A 16,406-nucleotide genomic window follows, 5' to 3' on the forward strand; every position below is an offset into this window, starting at 1 on the left:
TTTTCATTCTACAGATTCAAGAGAGAAAGAAAGCAGTGTGTTTGTGTGTGTGTGTGTGTGTGTGTGTGTGTATGTTAACGAGTCAGTAGTCATGTGTCAAGAGAGTGGTGGATCAGCTGCACTCACACACAGCTGGGAGCTATCGGCTGCGGATGCTGTGGGGTTGGGGTGTATAAATGTGTGTGTGTGCAAGTGTGTATCAGGAAATGAAAGGTTAAGAGTCAACAGGATTTCTCTACAATGGGTGTCTCTCTTATTACTTTTATTTACCTTCAATTCTCCTCATATTCATCTTGGATCTGCTTTTTATTTGACTTTTGTCTTCTACTTATCTACTAATCTGCTGAGCTTTAGAAACCAAAGGAAAAAAGACTAATATTATGTTTATAGTATTTTCTGCACAACCAGCAGTAACATCACTTTCACTTCCCTGATCTGGTATTACAAGGCAGAGCATGTCAAAGGTCAGTGGTGCCAACAGCGATCAGAAAGATCAAGATGTGGTTGTGTTATTTAATATGAACCCCCTGTGGTAATACTAGCTTGTAGAAATTCTTTAATTTCATTGGAAATTTTGCTCTTAGATTTATTTTTCAATCTATATACAGTATATTTATCTTAACTTAAATTGAATATAGCCTTTATGGTATAGAATATGTATATGATTGTTTTTCTAATATCTCACATCTTTATCTCTGACTGTGACTTTTCCTGACATCTACCTTCGTATTGTGCAGTGCTGTGGTTTAATGAGTCGGTACTAGTGGTAGTTTTAGTTGTTATCAGACTGTGTCAGCAGTGTGGTCAAGATAAAACTGATCAAAACAGCAGCCAAGGTCATGCACTGTTACTGAGGCGCCGCTGTTTCTCCCATGACTAACGAAAACATGGTGCACAGAGTGTGGAGTACTGCTGTTGTACATAGAATTACCTGCTGTGAACATGCAAATAATGTAGTTTGAATGAATCCCTGCAATGTATTTGAAGGTGAAACGTTACAGAGCACATGCACACATCAACGGCTACAGTGCATCATGTAAAATAATATTTCTTTTTGTATTTCTTGATCTGTATTTATTACTTCTTTTTGATTTCTTGTATAAATTGTAATCTTGAACTTGGGTCATTGTTGCTCTTAATTGAAATATATTTAATTTGTTCTGATCAGGAGTAAATAAACGTGGCACAATGATGCTCTTTCCTTTCCTCTTCCCTCCTTAATGCAAGCATTGTGTTTGTTGTGTTTTTATGGGACAGAGACGTCAAGCAGGCAGCACGATCAGATCAGGACGAATAGTGAAGTTAATCAAGCACCTGGATTCCTCCTGAATCCTCCCACCACTTCACCACAGATTTTCTCCCTCACATTCTCTCCCATTCACGTACATGTGTTGTCACTCAGTCCCAATGGTTACTCACTTAAGTGCTATTCAGCCATGTGAGGTAAACATGTCATAGGTCATTCCTTCTCGTTTGTGTGTGTGTGTGTGTGTGTGTGTGTGTGTGTGTGTGTGTGTGTGTGTGTGTGTGTGTGTGTGTGTGTGTGTGTGTGTGTGTGTGTGTGTGTGTACTTTCAGCAGATTCAGTGAGTGGCCTTGACAGCTGGCTGACCAATGAAACTCATTAAGGAGTTAAGAGCGGAGAGAAACTCTAACACACATTCACACACAGCTGACTGCTGTGACGTCACTGCTTCAACCTCTCCTCCTCCGTAATGAGGCCGAGCCATAGTGTGCTGCAGTCAGCTGATCACCACTAACACCTGTTAAAGTACGACACCAGACATTGGGCCTCAAGGTTGGATTCTTGGCCTCGGAGACAACAGCACGACACTAAGTGACTGAAGTGTGGAATTTCAGCATAACATAAAAAGGGACTATAGTGGATCAAAAAGCTCCAAAAAACATTAAGAATATAAAATAATTTGAAATATCCAGTGCAAACCAGGAGGCCATGATTAAGTTTTCAGGACACATCTCCACCGGAGCGAATCTGAAGAAGCAATTTTCGAAACAACAAGTTAATCGCTGCTTTTGTTCTTTTGTAAAATGTTTATTGAATCAATACTTTCAAGGCTAATATCCTGGTGTGCAAGTGTCCCATCTAGGAGCAGGAAAAGACCAAGGTGCAGATGCCACACAAGGAAAGTTGTAAAGACATCAAGTGCCCCTATGGTCTGCAGCAGACAAAGATAAATCACCAAAAAGGTCCAGACTAAATGTAAGAAGGTATGGGAAAATAATGTGAAATCAAGTTCATCAAACTACAGTAGCTATAGCAAACTTAAAAGTCTGTGCAAAGTGATTTTGAGATGTGTGGGAACAAATGAAGAAGTAAAAACTATAAACAGTGTGTCATTTGTAGAAGAACCAGACAATCATCCCACGATGTGTCTTTGTTTCACATTCCACAGTTTCAGCCACGATAAGGAGAAGGAATGAAGAGTGCCAGGAAGGAAGAGATGAACTAACGTGACAAAACCTCACACATCCCTCTGATGGGACATCTTGAGTTGCTGCAGAAACCACATCAGCTCATGTCTCTGTCTTCTATGAAGTCTAACAGTTTATGTTGGTGTTGGCCTGATATTGTATAGTTTAAAGCCCCTTTTCTACATCTGGCTTTTGTCTGCTGTGGGAAAGAATACAATCTGCATTCACTCCCGGGTTTAATGACTATCGGTTCCGATCGGCAGTGACGGAAACATTGCACTCACGTGAACGTGCCAATTTTCTTGTTCTATGTTTTTGCAGTCTAGACACTGACACTCCACCTTTTCCAGCACAAAGTAATGACAACCATCACACTTTTGGGGCATTAGCGTGGAAATAACCATGAATGTTTGTGTAAGTATTGAATAGGTAAGAAGAACAAGGTACAACAACAGTTTTCTTGTTGTTCAAAACTCTTGACAGACAATAAGGTTTCTGGCGTGTTCGTGACATTGAACATGGCTAAAAATCCTCTACTTGCGATAGGAAAGGAGGCAATCGCCTTTTTTTGTGCGTTTACCTGTGTTTAATAACCCTGCTAATTTAGGTGTAAATGGAAGTAAAAGGTGTTTTGTATCTGTTCCCGACAGCGACAACACAACAACGTTTTGATGCGACAGTCATTCTGACAGTGTTGTTACCACAAAACTTTCAAAACTGTCCCTTAGTTAACAAGGCAGACAGAAAATGTGATAAGCTCTGACAACGATCATCATCAATCGTCATTAAGTGACGTAATCGGTCGGTCTGACTTAATATAAATGATATGTCCACGTAGACAGTAACAGTTTTGGAGGGAATGTTGCAGTGTTAGTGCTCTGGGTAACAGTGAATTGTGTGTGTGCAACAGAAGACTGCAGTGTCACAGTGATGGCAAAAGTCAGGTGAGACCAAACAAGGAAGCTCTTGTTCTGCAGCCGATGGTAATAACAGACAGTCTACTGTTAAAATCCACATCACTCACTATCTTTAAACAAACAAACACACACACACACACACACACACACACACACACACACACACACACACACACACACACACACACACACACACACACACACACACACACACACACACACACACACACACACACACACACACACACACACACACACACACACACACAGATCTGATGTCCAGTGTGTAGATACTAAACCAGCAGTATGAAATGCGACAGTGTTTTTGCTCCATCTCTCTCTTACTCTATCACTCACACAGTTTCATTCTCTCAATGTAATTTCACTGGAGACACACCCACACGCAACATCTCTACTCTTTAAATATTTGACATGTTTTGTCTTGTGATGACTTGAAACTAGAAAGTCACTCAGTAGACCTCAGTTCCATATACTCAAGTTTCCCAAATGTGTCTGATTTTATAATCAAGATCCATTAATTATTCTGAGAAACTAGTGAAAATGTCAACAAAATGCTATGTTATAATAAGTCTAAAAAAAATAACCTTTCCCCAAAACAAAACAAAAATATTGTTTTCAAGATAATGAAAGAAGTAATGTCATATTTGTAGAAGTGAAAAGGATTGTTCACTGTAGCTGTCTTTAAACCGCCTTCTCTCCTCCCATCTTGCTTTTTGTCAATGACAGGAGGAGACAGTAATCTGGGAAGATGACATTCCTCTCATACCTCTCTCTCTCTCTCTCTCACCCTCCCTCTCTCCTGTGCCGTCCATATCTTACAACATGCTAAACTACACAAACCTAATGACTTATAATTATGACTGTGTTACTATGTGTTACTAATCTAACGATAAGATGGTTCAGTTTTATCCAGTATGAAACACTAAATATAACATAACTGTTTTGGAAGCATATTTTTTTTTTTCAAGTAAAGATAAAAAGTTATGTTTCTTCTTTAGTCTTTGTCTTTTCTTCTTAATTTTATACTCTTGTCATATTAACGATTAATTGTAGAGGACTCTGTAATACAGGTTGAGACTTTAAGAAACATTAAAATGTCAATTGGAGAAATGTTGCAGTATGCACGCAAACATCTGATTATGACCCTTTGGTCCTCGTCAAAGGAAGTGACAGATTAACTTTACAATAATATAAGCACGTTACATAAGAGCCCGGTTCATGGCAGTGTATCATATGAGTAACATAACAACAGAATCAATAGAAGTAGAATAATGAGTTATACTATTGGAGGTCCACCCTGTCTTAAAGGGCTCAGTGTGAAATAAAAACAACAGGCTTGTTGCTGACGAACTAAGGATCTTGGTCCCAAATAACTTAAGGCTACAAGAGTCGCTTTTAGCTTAAGTGTTTAGTCGGAGACAACATTTTGTTTTTACAGCTGAAAGTCTGAACATAACTTCGTGTCTTTGTTCCATTTGATCTGCTTAGTTTTGATTTGCACCATGTTCACCAATTTCCCAGGAAATAATTCAAAGATCTTTATGAAATCAAATCCAACAATTTTAGAAACTGAACAGTTGTGTCACTTTGCTGCTGCTGAAACCCCCTCGTCACTGTGACCTCACGTCCCTGATAAACGAAAACTATTGAAGAACTGGACCTAATTTAAAAACAGGGCTGCAGTTGAGATGAGACTGAATGAATTGAATCACAGCTGATGAAGCAATGTAGAGGGAAGATGAAGCTAATGCTGTTTCTGTCCATTATCTCTGCTGCTGTGTTTGCCTCATGGTCAGCGTAGTTTCCTGCCCATCTTCAGGTTTAATGGCTGCTGGATGGGATGAAGGATCACTTCACACCCCCAAAAGTCACTTACTCCATCAGTGTGAGTGAGGAAGTGCCTCTGTGTATAAATGTGATTGTTTGTGCCTGAAAAACATGCAATATCAAAAACAGCAACAACAAACGGTTGACCCTTTCCTAATATCAGAGAGAATAAATGCAGGACTTTATACAAACTGTACAACCTAAGTTTTACAGCAGGACTAAACGAGGATGCACGCTGTAAGAGACACATCACAGGAACCAGTCTAACCAGCCGAGCTCCGATGCTAAACAATGATATCACGATTATAAAATGTGATTTACATACTTTTAAAATAGGATGGGCCATTGAGGGAATGCTCAGTTATTTTAGGAAATACAGAAGTGGAATAAGGGACGTCTCCCACTGAAGTTCAGGGGAAATATTACTTGTGCAGCTTCACATGATACAAAACATCAGCGCTGTAGATGCAGTTTAATGACTAATGAAAGTGACCTCATCTCAGTGTGACCTTTGGGTGTGCTCTCATAGGTTTGGAGCCGCCTAGTTAGATACTTTTTTCTCACAGGTTCAAACACGTCAATTGAAACCAGTGAAAACTGTGCAGTGAAACCAGAGGAACCAGTTCAGCTAAGTATATGCCAGTCTGTGCTAAGTTCAGACACTCAGAGGCCAAAGTCCAGCGTCTGTCCACACACAGAGCTGAGTTAACGTTTAGCTCATGAAAGCTGGATGCTAACCTGAATTAATACACGATGCATGTGCTCCTAAAGCTGCAGTTCATGGAGAACCGCTGAGCTGTTTTCACCTCAACTAAAATATCAGGGCTCTTTGCGTTGTGTCAACTCTTGCTCTTATCAAACCCTTACAAAAGGTCAGGTTAAAACAACGCACAGTGGATCGTTCTGCCTGAACTCAGTGAGCAGTAATGTGAGCTCTCTTCACTGAATAAAACCACTTACATGAGACTCTTCAAAAACTTCATGACTTCAGAGCTGCTTAAAAACTCATCACGACATTTTGGCCATTTTCCCCCGAATATCCAGACAAAAAGCAATAAACAGAGCTGTCAGGTCAACTTATAGGAAGTGATCCTTGTGAAAGCACAATGATCTCTCCCAAAATATGCATTGTAAGTCGACTCTTCTCCAGACACAAAAACCACATGATTGGGGTTGTCGGGGGAGGTGGGGCATCAAAATCCAATGCACATCTGGAAAACCTTATAGATTACCTAACTAACCATTCCCACTGTTCTTCGATGATGGAGATAAATGTATCTGGCTGATGGAGAAAAATAAAAATATATCAAGTACAAGATGCATTTTAGATGTTCCTTTCATTTATTTTCTCCATTTAAACAGAAAGACTACAATCTGCCAAATGAACAACATCCTGACATCTACTAACAAGCCTGTCTACAAAAAAATCAATATCAAGACTTAATTGATGATGACAGGACGTACGTATGTTGTACAAAATTATTTAGAATGCTCACCTAAATTAAAATTAGAAACCAAAAGTAAGCAGATCAAAGAAAACAAAGGAAGAAGCACAGCTTGAGCAATACGCCAAATGCACAGCCAGCATAATTGATCAGGTGCTGGTTGATGTAAGGATCAAAATGAACCACCGCTCACTAAAACAGCTTCACTGTGGCTTTAATTAAGAGGAGCCAACAATGTATTTCATTTGTGGCACTTTCAGACGATGCTTGCTCTTAATAGAAGTCACAGTGAAGTCATTTTACTGTGCGGAGGCTAATTCTGATGTCCAATTGTATGAATGAATGTTTTGTGATCGAGACAAGACTCTTTTATGACAACAACGTTTTGTTGTCTTTCTGGAGAGGAAAGTCATCGACCATACAGGGAAGACAAACAACCAAAGCTGAGATTTTCTGGGAAGAACAGTCTCCATGGAAATAACTTATTTAAGTATTTAATTCAAAAAACAAATCCTACAACTGAACACAAAGGAATCTTATAGTCAGTGTCTGAATATGTTCAATAAGGTTTTGTGCATCCCCAAATTTGAATCTTTCTTCGATTAAATGTCTTTGTCTTGTTGTTAAGGTCAAATCAAAAATATAAGAAAACAAATCAGAAGTTATCGGAATGCATTTATTTTTCCTTACAGCATTAACAGCTATCTGTAGAAAGAAAGTTGATTCACTACACAGTTCCACTCCACCTGAACTGCTCTCAACAGAAAGTATGGACCGAGTTTTACTCTTTTGTTTGACTGATAGAAAAGTGATTTGTCTCCTTTCAAGTCAATAGTCATGTCAGGTTTCTATATGTAACCTGGTGAAAGTCAGTTTAGACAGACAAAATGACATTATCCAGCAGGCTGTACTTATAAGGACTTTTGATTTCAAAATGAATTTGAACAATAGGGGAAAACTTCATATTCAAACTGTAATGACCTGTTCATGTCTAGCTCATCAGACATTTGTGATCCAGCAGAGGGTGAACACTGTCAGCTTGGTCTATAGCATGCCCTCTTGACCTTTCATCAAAGTAAGCCAGTAATACTTAGTTTTTCTGTTTTACTATGAAAGTGGAAGATGCTGGCAAGCAACAATCATAACACGAGAGCATCCGAGAATCTCGTCTTTGTACCATTTAACTGCCTCACAGCAAATCTGCAGGTTCCCATATAAGCATTCCACACAAGTGTGGCAGTGGAGGAGGCAGTGTTCAACCTCGCCTGACTGCATGCACGGGTACAATCACATTCAAAGAAATGATGTGTCATGTCAAATTGCGTTAGAACTTGATTTAGTAAAAAAAGCAACAGCACTACTTTGAATGAAACACCCTAAAAACCACAGCAGATGATTGTATGGACAGTAATCGGCTGAAAACAAAGATTACTATAATGACACCAGTGAAGTCCAGACAAACACTTGGTAAAAAGCTCTGTAATAACCTGCTCCAGTACACACACACACATCTAGAAGTATACACTTTCCCTTTGCAGTGGCAGACTGAATTGCAGGACATTGCTCAATCGAACAGAGACAAAGAAAGTGTCTCTCTCACTTTCCGTCTACTTCTCTCTCCCTCTGTCAGTCTGACCGTGTGACATATTGTTTCCTGTTTGACGAGTCACTTTAAATTTCAAATATATTTCTACTAGCAACAACACATATCAGGATTTCAAAAAGAGAAAAATTACAAGAATTTCTGTCTGGTTCGTCTACGCCTCCTTCCTTCAGGTGTACATGGAAAACTGCATGACCAACCCCCCCGACAACACATACACACACACCTTATGCCTTAACCCTGAGCTTCACTCACACACACATTCTGTCCATGTTTCTACATCTCGCCCCACCTGTACCATTGTAGCAGCAGCAGCGAGAGAGGATCCATTCACAGCAACGGCAGGCTCGCTTCATCCTCGATCACACACACATCCTACACTCAAAGCTTCAAGTCCACACTGCTGAGAATCCACAAAGAGAGAGAGAGAGAGAGAGAGAGAGAGAGAGAGAGAGAGAGAGAGAGAGAGAGATATCGAGCGAGAGAGAGATAGAGAAGTAGGAGGAGTCTGCACACACGCACACACTCACACATCTTTCTCAGACATTGGGTTTTCCTCCTTCACATACGTATACACCTCACTTCTCTAGAACAGAGGTTAGTTTATTGTGGAGGGCTAGTGAGTAGGGACTCAGGTTATGTGTGTGCGTGTCTTTGTAACACTGCAGACTTCATGTATCTTTTGAAGTAAAAGCTTTCTGACATTCAAACACTGGTTCCTGTTCCATGCCCTGTAATGTCTATTCAAATATGGCAGGACCATATCTGATAAAGCTGCACAGCATTTGTTGCCGCAAGCAATGACACTGCTGGTGAACTGTGGCAGGTTGGACAATCATATTACATTAACTTCTGAACTGTTTTCAGCCCTGAACAGCAGGAAGTTCGAGAGTAAATTAAAAGAGAATCTATCCACTGAAGAGCCAGACTTTTCCCGCAGGAGTTGATTAAAGAGAATAAAACTGTGGATAGAAGCACGACTCCAAATGAATGATAACGTTGCTCTACGCCTCCTGGATGTTTAAACTGGCAGCTGTTTGCTGACAAGATCAACTTATAAACTTGGAAGATGAGACTCTGTCAGCGTTGTGTTCACAGCTTGTTTCCACTTACCCCAAGTGTGATTTCTCAGGAATGAGGAATGAGCAGGATGATGAGCTACACTCAGTGTCTTATCAGGTCTTAATGTTAGATAAGAGGCTCAGGTCCTTATCTCATGACGGCTCTTTCTCCATCTTTTTCTATGTTTGATTACATTTGATAATTTTTTCCATATAGATTCCGGACAGTAAATATGCTTTGTGTTCCCTTCTGTACAGTAGCAACAACATTTAATGCATGTCTGTTGGTTAAAGGAATCCCTCCTCCTCATTCTTTCTTTTCCTCATTAAGTTTATTTTCAAGTGTCTTGCCCAAAAACAATTCAGCACAAGGGCCGGAAAAACTAAGTTCACGGCATCAACCGTGCTGTCAATGGAGGACCACATGCAACCATACACTCATACAGTCAGTTATACATATTAACCCCCAGAATCTAACCAGGACAACCACAGTCTGATCTGCTGCCCAATTACGGGCAAGTGCAAATGTTGCTTTCATCAGACTTAAAAGCCTATTATTATCAAGAATCCTGCAGCCTATTCTGCCTGCCACTGTTCCTCAACAGCCTATGTTTATTGGTTAGTTGGTTTGTAAGTAAAACTATGAAAAAACTACTGAAAGTTAACCATAAAACTTAGGGAAAGGTATGTGTCAGGGAAGAGCACACTCAACTTTGGTTCCGATTTGGATCAGATTAAAATCACAAGACGCTTAATAAGCATCTAGTATTACAAATTTCTGAGCACTTCCTGAAAACTAATTAGAAACAAAGCGCAATTCAATTTGAATAATGTCTTCAAATGGACATGCTACAAGATGCCATTCCTTTTCAAGCACAATCTTTATTTATTAATCCGATCTTTATGTTAGGGTTGGACCAGAGTGGTTTACCTACACTAAAACAAAGGACATTATTCAATCCAGGCCACGATGGAGTGAAAATGTTGGCCCTGTTGTATGTGTGTGCACCTTGATGAGCACTGCAGCAGCAGTTAAGCCAACACACATGCACGTAGCCCAGATAAAGTTTGCCCAGCAGCTCTGTTCCCCTGCAGTGTCCCATTTTACACACAGAGCACCTCTACTGACGTTCTACAGCTAAAATAATACTTAACTTCTGCAGCTATGTCTTCACACAACCAGATCAGCTAAAGTCATGACTTTCTGGACACATTTCACGACATGAAAAATAGACAAAAGGAAAAGCATATATTTGCTTTTGAATGTGGACCCACATTGTGCCATAGATTGCGTCTAACAATCTATGGCACAAAATCATCGGGGAGCAAAGCAACAATGAATTCAGAGCTCTGCGCAACAACATCCTTCTGCTCGACTTCTATAAGCTGAACATCTATTCCTTTCTAAGGATTCAAGCATTTTAGCTTTCATCTTTATTTGGAACAACCTTCTGCTGTGAGTTATTACTTTTCAAAAGTGACTCTTGCAAAGACCCTGAGAGTATTTGGACCAATCCGACATTTTTACAGTGCATATAAAAATATATAATAACTATTAAGTGATTTCGAGGAAAAGAAAATTGCAATTTTACTTTGTTAAAACGAATATGCTTTAAAGACGTGGTATCGCATTGGTACACATACATTTGCATACTAGCCAGTGACAGACGTGTCCTTTTCTGCAGTGTCTGAGGCATTTCTGATGCTACTGGAAGATCTCCAGTCAATCAAGACTAACTGACTCAAACTTGTAAAATCAACTTATAGTAGCATCATCGTCATTACTACCATCTGACATCTGATGCCTCGTCAGAGACAAGAACCACCAACCAACAGATATGTTCATGTGATACAAGTTCAATAATTTAGTATGACCCTGGTAGGATGATATAAAAACAACAGCCCCTGAAATGAAAAGTTTCCCTCTGTGTCTTCACAGTCAGTGAAGTGAGGACAAGGAGACCTACTTTACAAGGCAGTCACAAGACTCCAGCCACACACGCAGACGGAGGGAGGGAGGGAGAGAGGGAGGGAGGGAGGGAGGGAGGGAGGGAGGGAGGGAGGAGGCTGAAGCTGAATGAGGCAGAGGTTTATTATTCACATTACTTAATTAGCAGTGACTCTCGTGGATTAATTAACAGTTTGACTTATTCATTAACAAATGGAGAACAGTTGATTAAGTCCCCAGCAGCCTCCAGTCATTTCACTGTTGAGGAAACAGAGGCTGTTTCTTCCCATTTCTGTATTTATGCCATCAGAAATCATGGTTTCAAGGTAAAAACTAACATAAAGCACTCATGTTGTAGAAACCAATCCTGGATGTGAAAGTATAGATGTTTCATCTGACAAGTTTGCTCAGTGTGTGCACATGTCTTGCTACAGCAGAAAATGTATGGTCTACAATAAAATACAAAATTGATGAAATAATCTAGTGATGCAATAATGAAAAATATTTTCAGTGCAGAAAATCTCATTTGGAAGGCAGCTGTGGGCCATTGACGGGCATCTGTGTAAAACTACGGCAACTAAAACAGGCCGGAATAGTTTGTCTGACCAGAAGCTTGTCAGGTAAAAAGTCCTTCAATCACTTTTTATTGTAAATGAGGTTAACAAAAAAATATACATATATATTTATGTATAAGTGATGAACAAGTGATTTACATAAAACTTTTAAACATAAATAAGTATTTGATGTTGTATTTATAGTTAAACAACATGTGTTGTTGCTGCAGCAAAAAGAGCCTGAGGGCCACTAACTCAATTTTAAGTGTAACTCATTTTCATGTCTGCTACTTCAACCTTTACTGCAACACAACATGATGCAGCCTTCAGTATTCCCTAAATGTATCAAACATGTGTGTTTAGGTGTTTATTTCCATGTGTACCGGTCACAGAGGTTTGATTTGCATGTCTCAACAGCAACACAAAACATTCCTCTCATCAGCAAGAGCAGGAAACACACTATGACTGTGTCAGGCAAATCAGGTGATCTCATGCTGAGTGAGTCTGAATTAGAAACTACAGTGAAGAGAACATATACTGTGTATGTATGTCTGTGCTTAATGTTATGTGTTTGCAGTGGCTACTGTATATTCATTCTAGAACCCCTGTAGAGAGATGTACAACACCTCTCTACATCCTCCCGTTTTACAACAACTCTGAGAGATGCTTTGTAAAATGTGAATGGAAGCATCAAGTCTCAGATCAAGATGAAATTGATTCTTGACTATGTGAATCTGGTCTAATTCTGAGCTCAGTGCTGAAATCCAGCCTCAGCGAGTCTCTATACATGTTGATTCTATCTGTAACATTAAAGTATCACTCTTAATGTTAACTAAATGACTAATATTAATTCTCAGCATCCACTTCCTTGTCACTGCAAAGTGACTCCAGTGGGATGAGATGACATCAGCTCATCCTTATGAAACCTCATAATGAGAAGCTGCCGAGGAGCGTTTCCTGTTTCCATCTGAGTTTCTGATCCAAACATCATCAGCCCAATCTGCTACAAGTCAAGACTTTGTGAGGACAGCTGGAGGTCAAAGGTTAAATGGAACAAGTGCAGGGTGAAGCTGCAGAGCGCCCTCTATAGGACTGAACAGGAACACTTCATTCTGATAGAAACGTGCACGTGCTCAGAAACTGTGAGGCGGTAACCACAGCAACTGTGCATGCCATGTAATTTCTTTTCCGTCTCTCATACTTCTGTGTACAGCGGTAACCAGGGTAACCATCAAAAATTCTGTGTTGGCAAAGACCCCTTTGTTCACACTCAAAAGGTTAATCAATGAGAAGCAGTAAAGTTCACAGCACAGAAACTGATTAGCTCATCTTATCTGCTGAGTAGAGAATGTCTTATTGGACTTCATTGCCAGGTTCTAAATTGGTACTTTATGGCAACATGTTCCATGATCCACTATTAAAAACAGATCTATATTCTATGTATCCAACAAAGTAGCATATCATTGCAGTCCCTATAAAAGTCAGAATAATAATACAACATTTTCTGTCCTTTTTTTTAACTGGAGCCAGATTTCCAGGATGACGGGGGGCAAGATTTTCTCTACAGACATCTTCCATTAAATCTGTCCATTTGGTGTTATTAATAATCACTTAATATCCACGTATCAATAAATAATGCAGGTATACATGATGACCATTTAATATTTATATTTAGAAGCTCTGTCTGTCTGGGGGGAACTTGATCGATAAAGCAGGGCGGGTTTCATAAATAGTGTAGTGTCTAAATCTCAACAGTAGAGGTCAGTGCAGATCTGTTTCCATGAAATAACCTGACTCAAGAAAAAGAAACGTTCTCTGCATCTGACTGGCTTATTATTCATGAAGGCACAACGAACCTGAAGGAGTTATTACATTTGAGAGGGTCAATTTTAACTTTGCCCATTCTCTACACTTCCCTCTTCTTCGCTCCTGAACGTCAGCATAATTCATCACAGCTGGAGGTTTGGCTTCCCTCGCTACATAAATCTATCCAATCAGGCCTCTTTGTAGCACTTTGAACTGGAAAGCAACACTCTTTGAAGAGCTGCTGTGTGTGTGTGTGTGTGTGTGTGTGTGCGCGCGTGTATGTGAGTGTGTGTTTGTGTGTTATCTGACTCACAATGGGACTGCAGTTCACACAATCCTGTGCTTTAAATTCATTCATAACTCTGCACTGTGTGTGAAACTATGTTGATTTGAAGTTTTTTATGAGACAGCATGTGTGCACTTTATTCACAGCATCTTAATTTATTCTGTTTGGACTGGACCTCTATGGTCACTTCACGCCATAAACACTGAACCAGAGTAGGAGGGCAATATCTATTATCATATTAGGTATCTAAATATAATGATGCTTTATATTTACATCTTGCCTTTCCTGCTTCTTAATCTGATTCTCAAGCAGCAGGTCACTGTGGAAGGTTGATTTGGACATCACGTTTGTTTTTCCTACCTTTTCCCGAATTGAAGAAACAGTCCATCTCCACGCTGGAGCGCGAGTGGGACACGCAGAGCGCAGAGCTGGGAACCAGTCCCTCCTGAGGAGGGCTGCGGTCGGTTGTTCTGACCAGACTCCAGCCGGGCCGCTCACTCGGCCGCTCCAACAACTCGACCGTTTGACCTGGGGAGAAGAGCAGACGGGTGTTTTACAGCGAGTTAGATTCAAAAAGTCTAATTTGAAGCAATTGAGAATGTTATCTTGGTAAATATCATGTAGTCCAGACACAGAAAACACAAGCGGCAACACACCGTGACATCAGGCATTGGTTTGTGAGCTCACATTGCAAGTTCAACATTGTTTTTGACAGCAGAGGCCAGCTACATTGGCCCATTGGACACTACTAGCTGTCAATCACACTGTATCAAATTTATGGTCTATTTTAATCTAAATTGGACCAAAATTTAAAAAATGATCATGCATTATTGAAGAAGACTTGAAACTAGAGAATGATTCATAAAGTCTTTAGGGAAAATTATGTTTACTGATGTCATCAAGTGAGAAGTAGAGTCACTTTCTTATAGACTTATAGGCTCAATAAGTCTGCCTCTGCTGGTGATTTAGAGAACACAGGTTACTGGCACTTCTGCATTGGCTTCATTTTCTGGATACAGAGTCTCGTATGATTTTTATACTTGATTCTAGCAGGTATAACTTTAACTACAGTCTTTGGAATTATTTGTCTACTGTAGAAAACAAACTGAACAGACGGATCCAGCCTGAACTTTGTGAAGAGGACTGTGTAAAGTTTGTCTCACCTGTGCTGACAGACATCTCCGTGCTGCATCCTGCTGTGAAGTCATGAAGGACGACCGTCAACTCACAACCACCAGAGAGCTGCAACGAGACAGAGAGGACTTTTAAAATCTCAAAACATCAGCTTGTTTTTTTAACAGTGCTTTCAAGCTTCACCTTGTGTGGCAAATTATGTCAAATGAAGAACCTTGACAACATTTCAGATAGTAGTTAGTAATTTTCTTATTTTACATTTTAATTTCAGGAATCAAATGTAAATCCACCAGATGACAAAAGAAGAGAAACTTGATCCTGCCCTGAGTTAGGATTGACATCTTTGTTCACACATTAAAGATTGAATATTTCCTCACTGAAAAATTATTAGTGCATAAATATGCATGTACCTGTGAAGTTAACAGTGAGTGCTGAACAGGTTTGTAAAGCCAAAAGTATTAGCTTAGAACAATTTACACTTCAGATTTGACAATGTTTGCATGTTGAATGTTTGCAGAGTTAAATCTACTCCAGGCTGAAGGAACCGGACGAACAGGCAGCATGAGGGCACATATCCCTGACTTTCCTCTAATCTGTAACCAATATTAAACGTTATCTACAGGAAAAAACAGGGCTTAGAATGAATAAAAGCTGTGAGAGTGAACAATGACCATTAGCTGGTGTGTTTTGAAACTGTGTTTACGAACAAATATGTTTTAGTTTTTTTAAATGATCTCAGTTCATTAAAGCTTTTTCACCTCCATCTACACTAACACCAGAAAACGTAGATCACATGACAATTCACATACACTGGGCATGTGCCTGCCGTTGTGAACAGGAAGTAGTGTACTCTGCCTTTGGTTGCTTAGTTACAGAAAATACTAACAAACGAGGAAAGATATTGGAGAAAAGTAATAACAGGGATTTGTTTTAGAGACCACTGCATTAGTCGAGTCATGACTGATAAGAACCAATCAGGAGGCAAATGTGAGGGACCGCGCCATTGTTTCAAAACAGCTTCCAGACTTCAACACAGGCCAGGAGTTCCCAAACTGAAATGGGGCCAGCAGTGTTTACAAACCTCCTTTTCGGATGCTTGAAAACATTTAGCAATAACATGAATTAACTGAAGGACAGATAGAAAATAGGAAGGTTTCAAACAGCTGCTTAACTTCTTAAATATAAAGCATGTGAATAGTGAATGAATAAATAGAATAAAAATGGTAAATAAAAAAAAAAGTCATTAACAGCTTTCACGACAGAAATAATATGATTGTTAAAGTACTTAAGCAAAGAGCAATGCCTCGAGGATGTATACAGTATTTATGAATAAATATATTTAGCATTAGTTTCATACGAGACTTAAATGTGG

General features: G+C 39.6%; 1 protein-coding gene across 1 annotated transcript in view; it reads right to left on the reverse strand.

The window, feature by feature from the left end:
- Window positions 1-16,406, reverse strand: part of kalrna (kalirin RhoGEF kinase a) — a 125,553-nt gene that overhangs the window by 24,368 nt on the left and 84,779 nt on the right. Inside the window, exons 39-40 of the mRNA XM_053439649.1 lie at window positions 15,064-15,142; window positions 14,261-14,428 (exon numbers count right to left, since the gene is read on the reverse strand). Coding sequence (XP_053295624.1) covers window positions 14,261-14,428; window positions 15,064-15,142 — 247 coding nt within the window. The remainder of the gene's footprint in view (window positions 1-14,260; window positions 14,429-15,063; window positions 15,143-16,406) is intronic.

Source organism: Pleuronectes platessa, chromosome 14 (assembly GCF_947347685.1).
Source record: "Pleuronectes platessa chromosome 14, fPlePla1.1, whole genome shotgun sequence".
Taxonomy (NCBI): Eukaryota; Metazoa; Chordata; class Actinopteri; order Pleuronectiformes; family Pleuronectidae; genus Pleuronectes; species Pleuronectes platessa.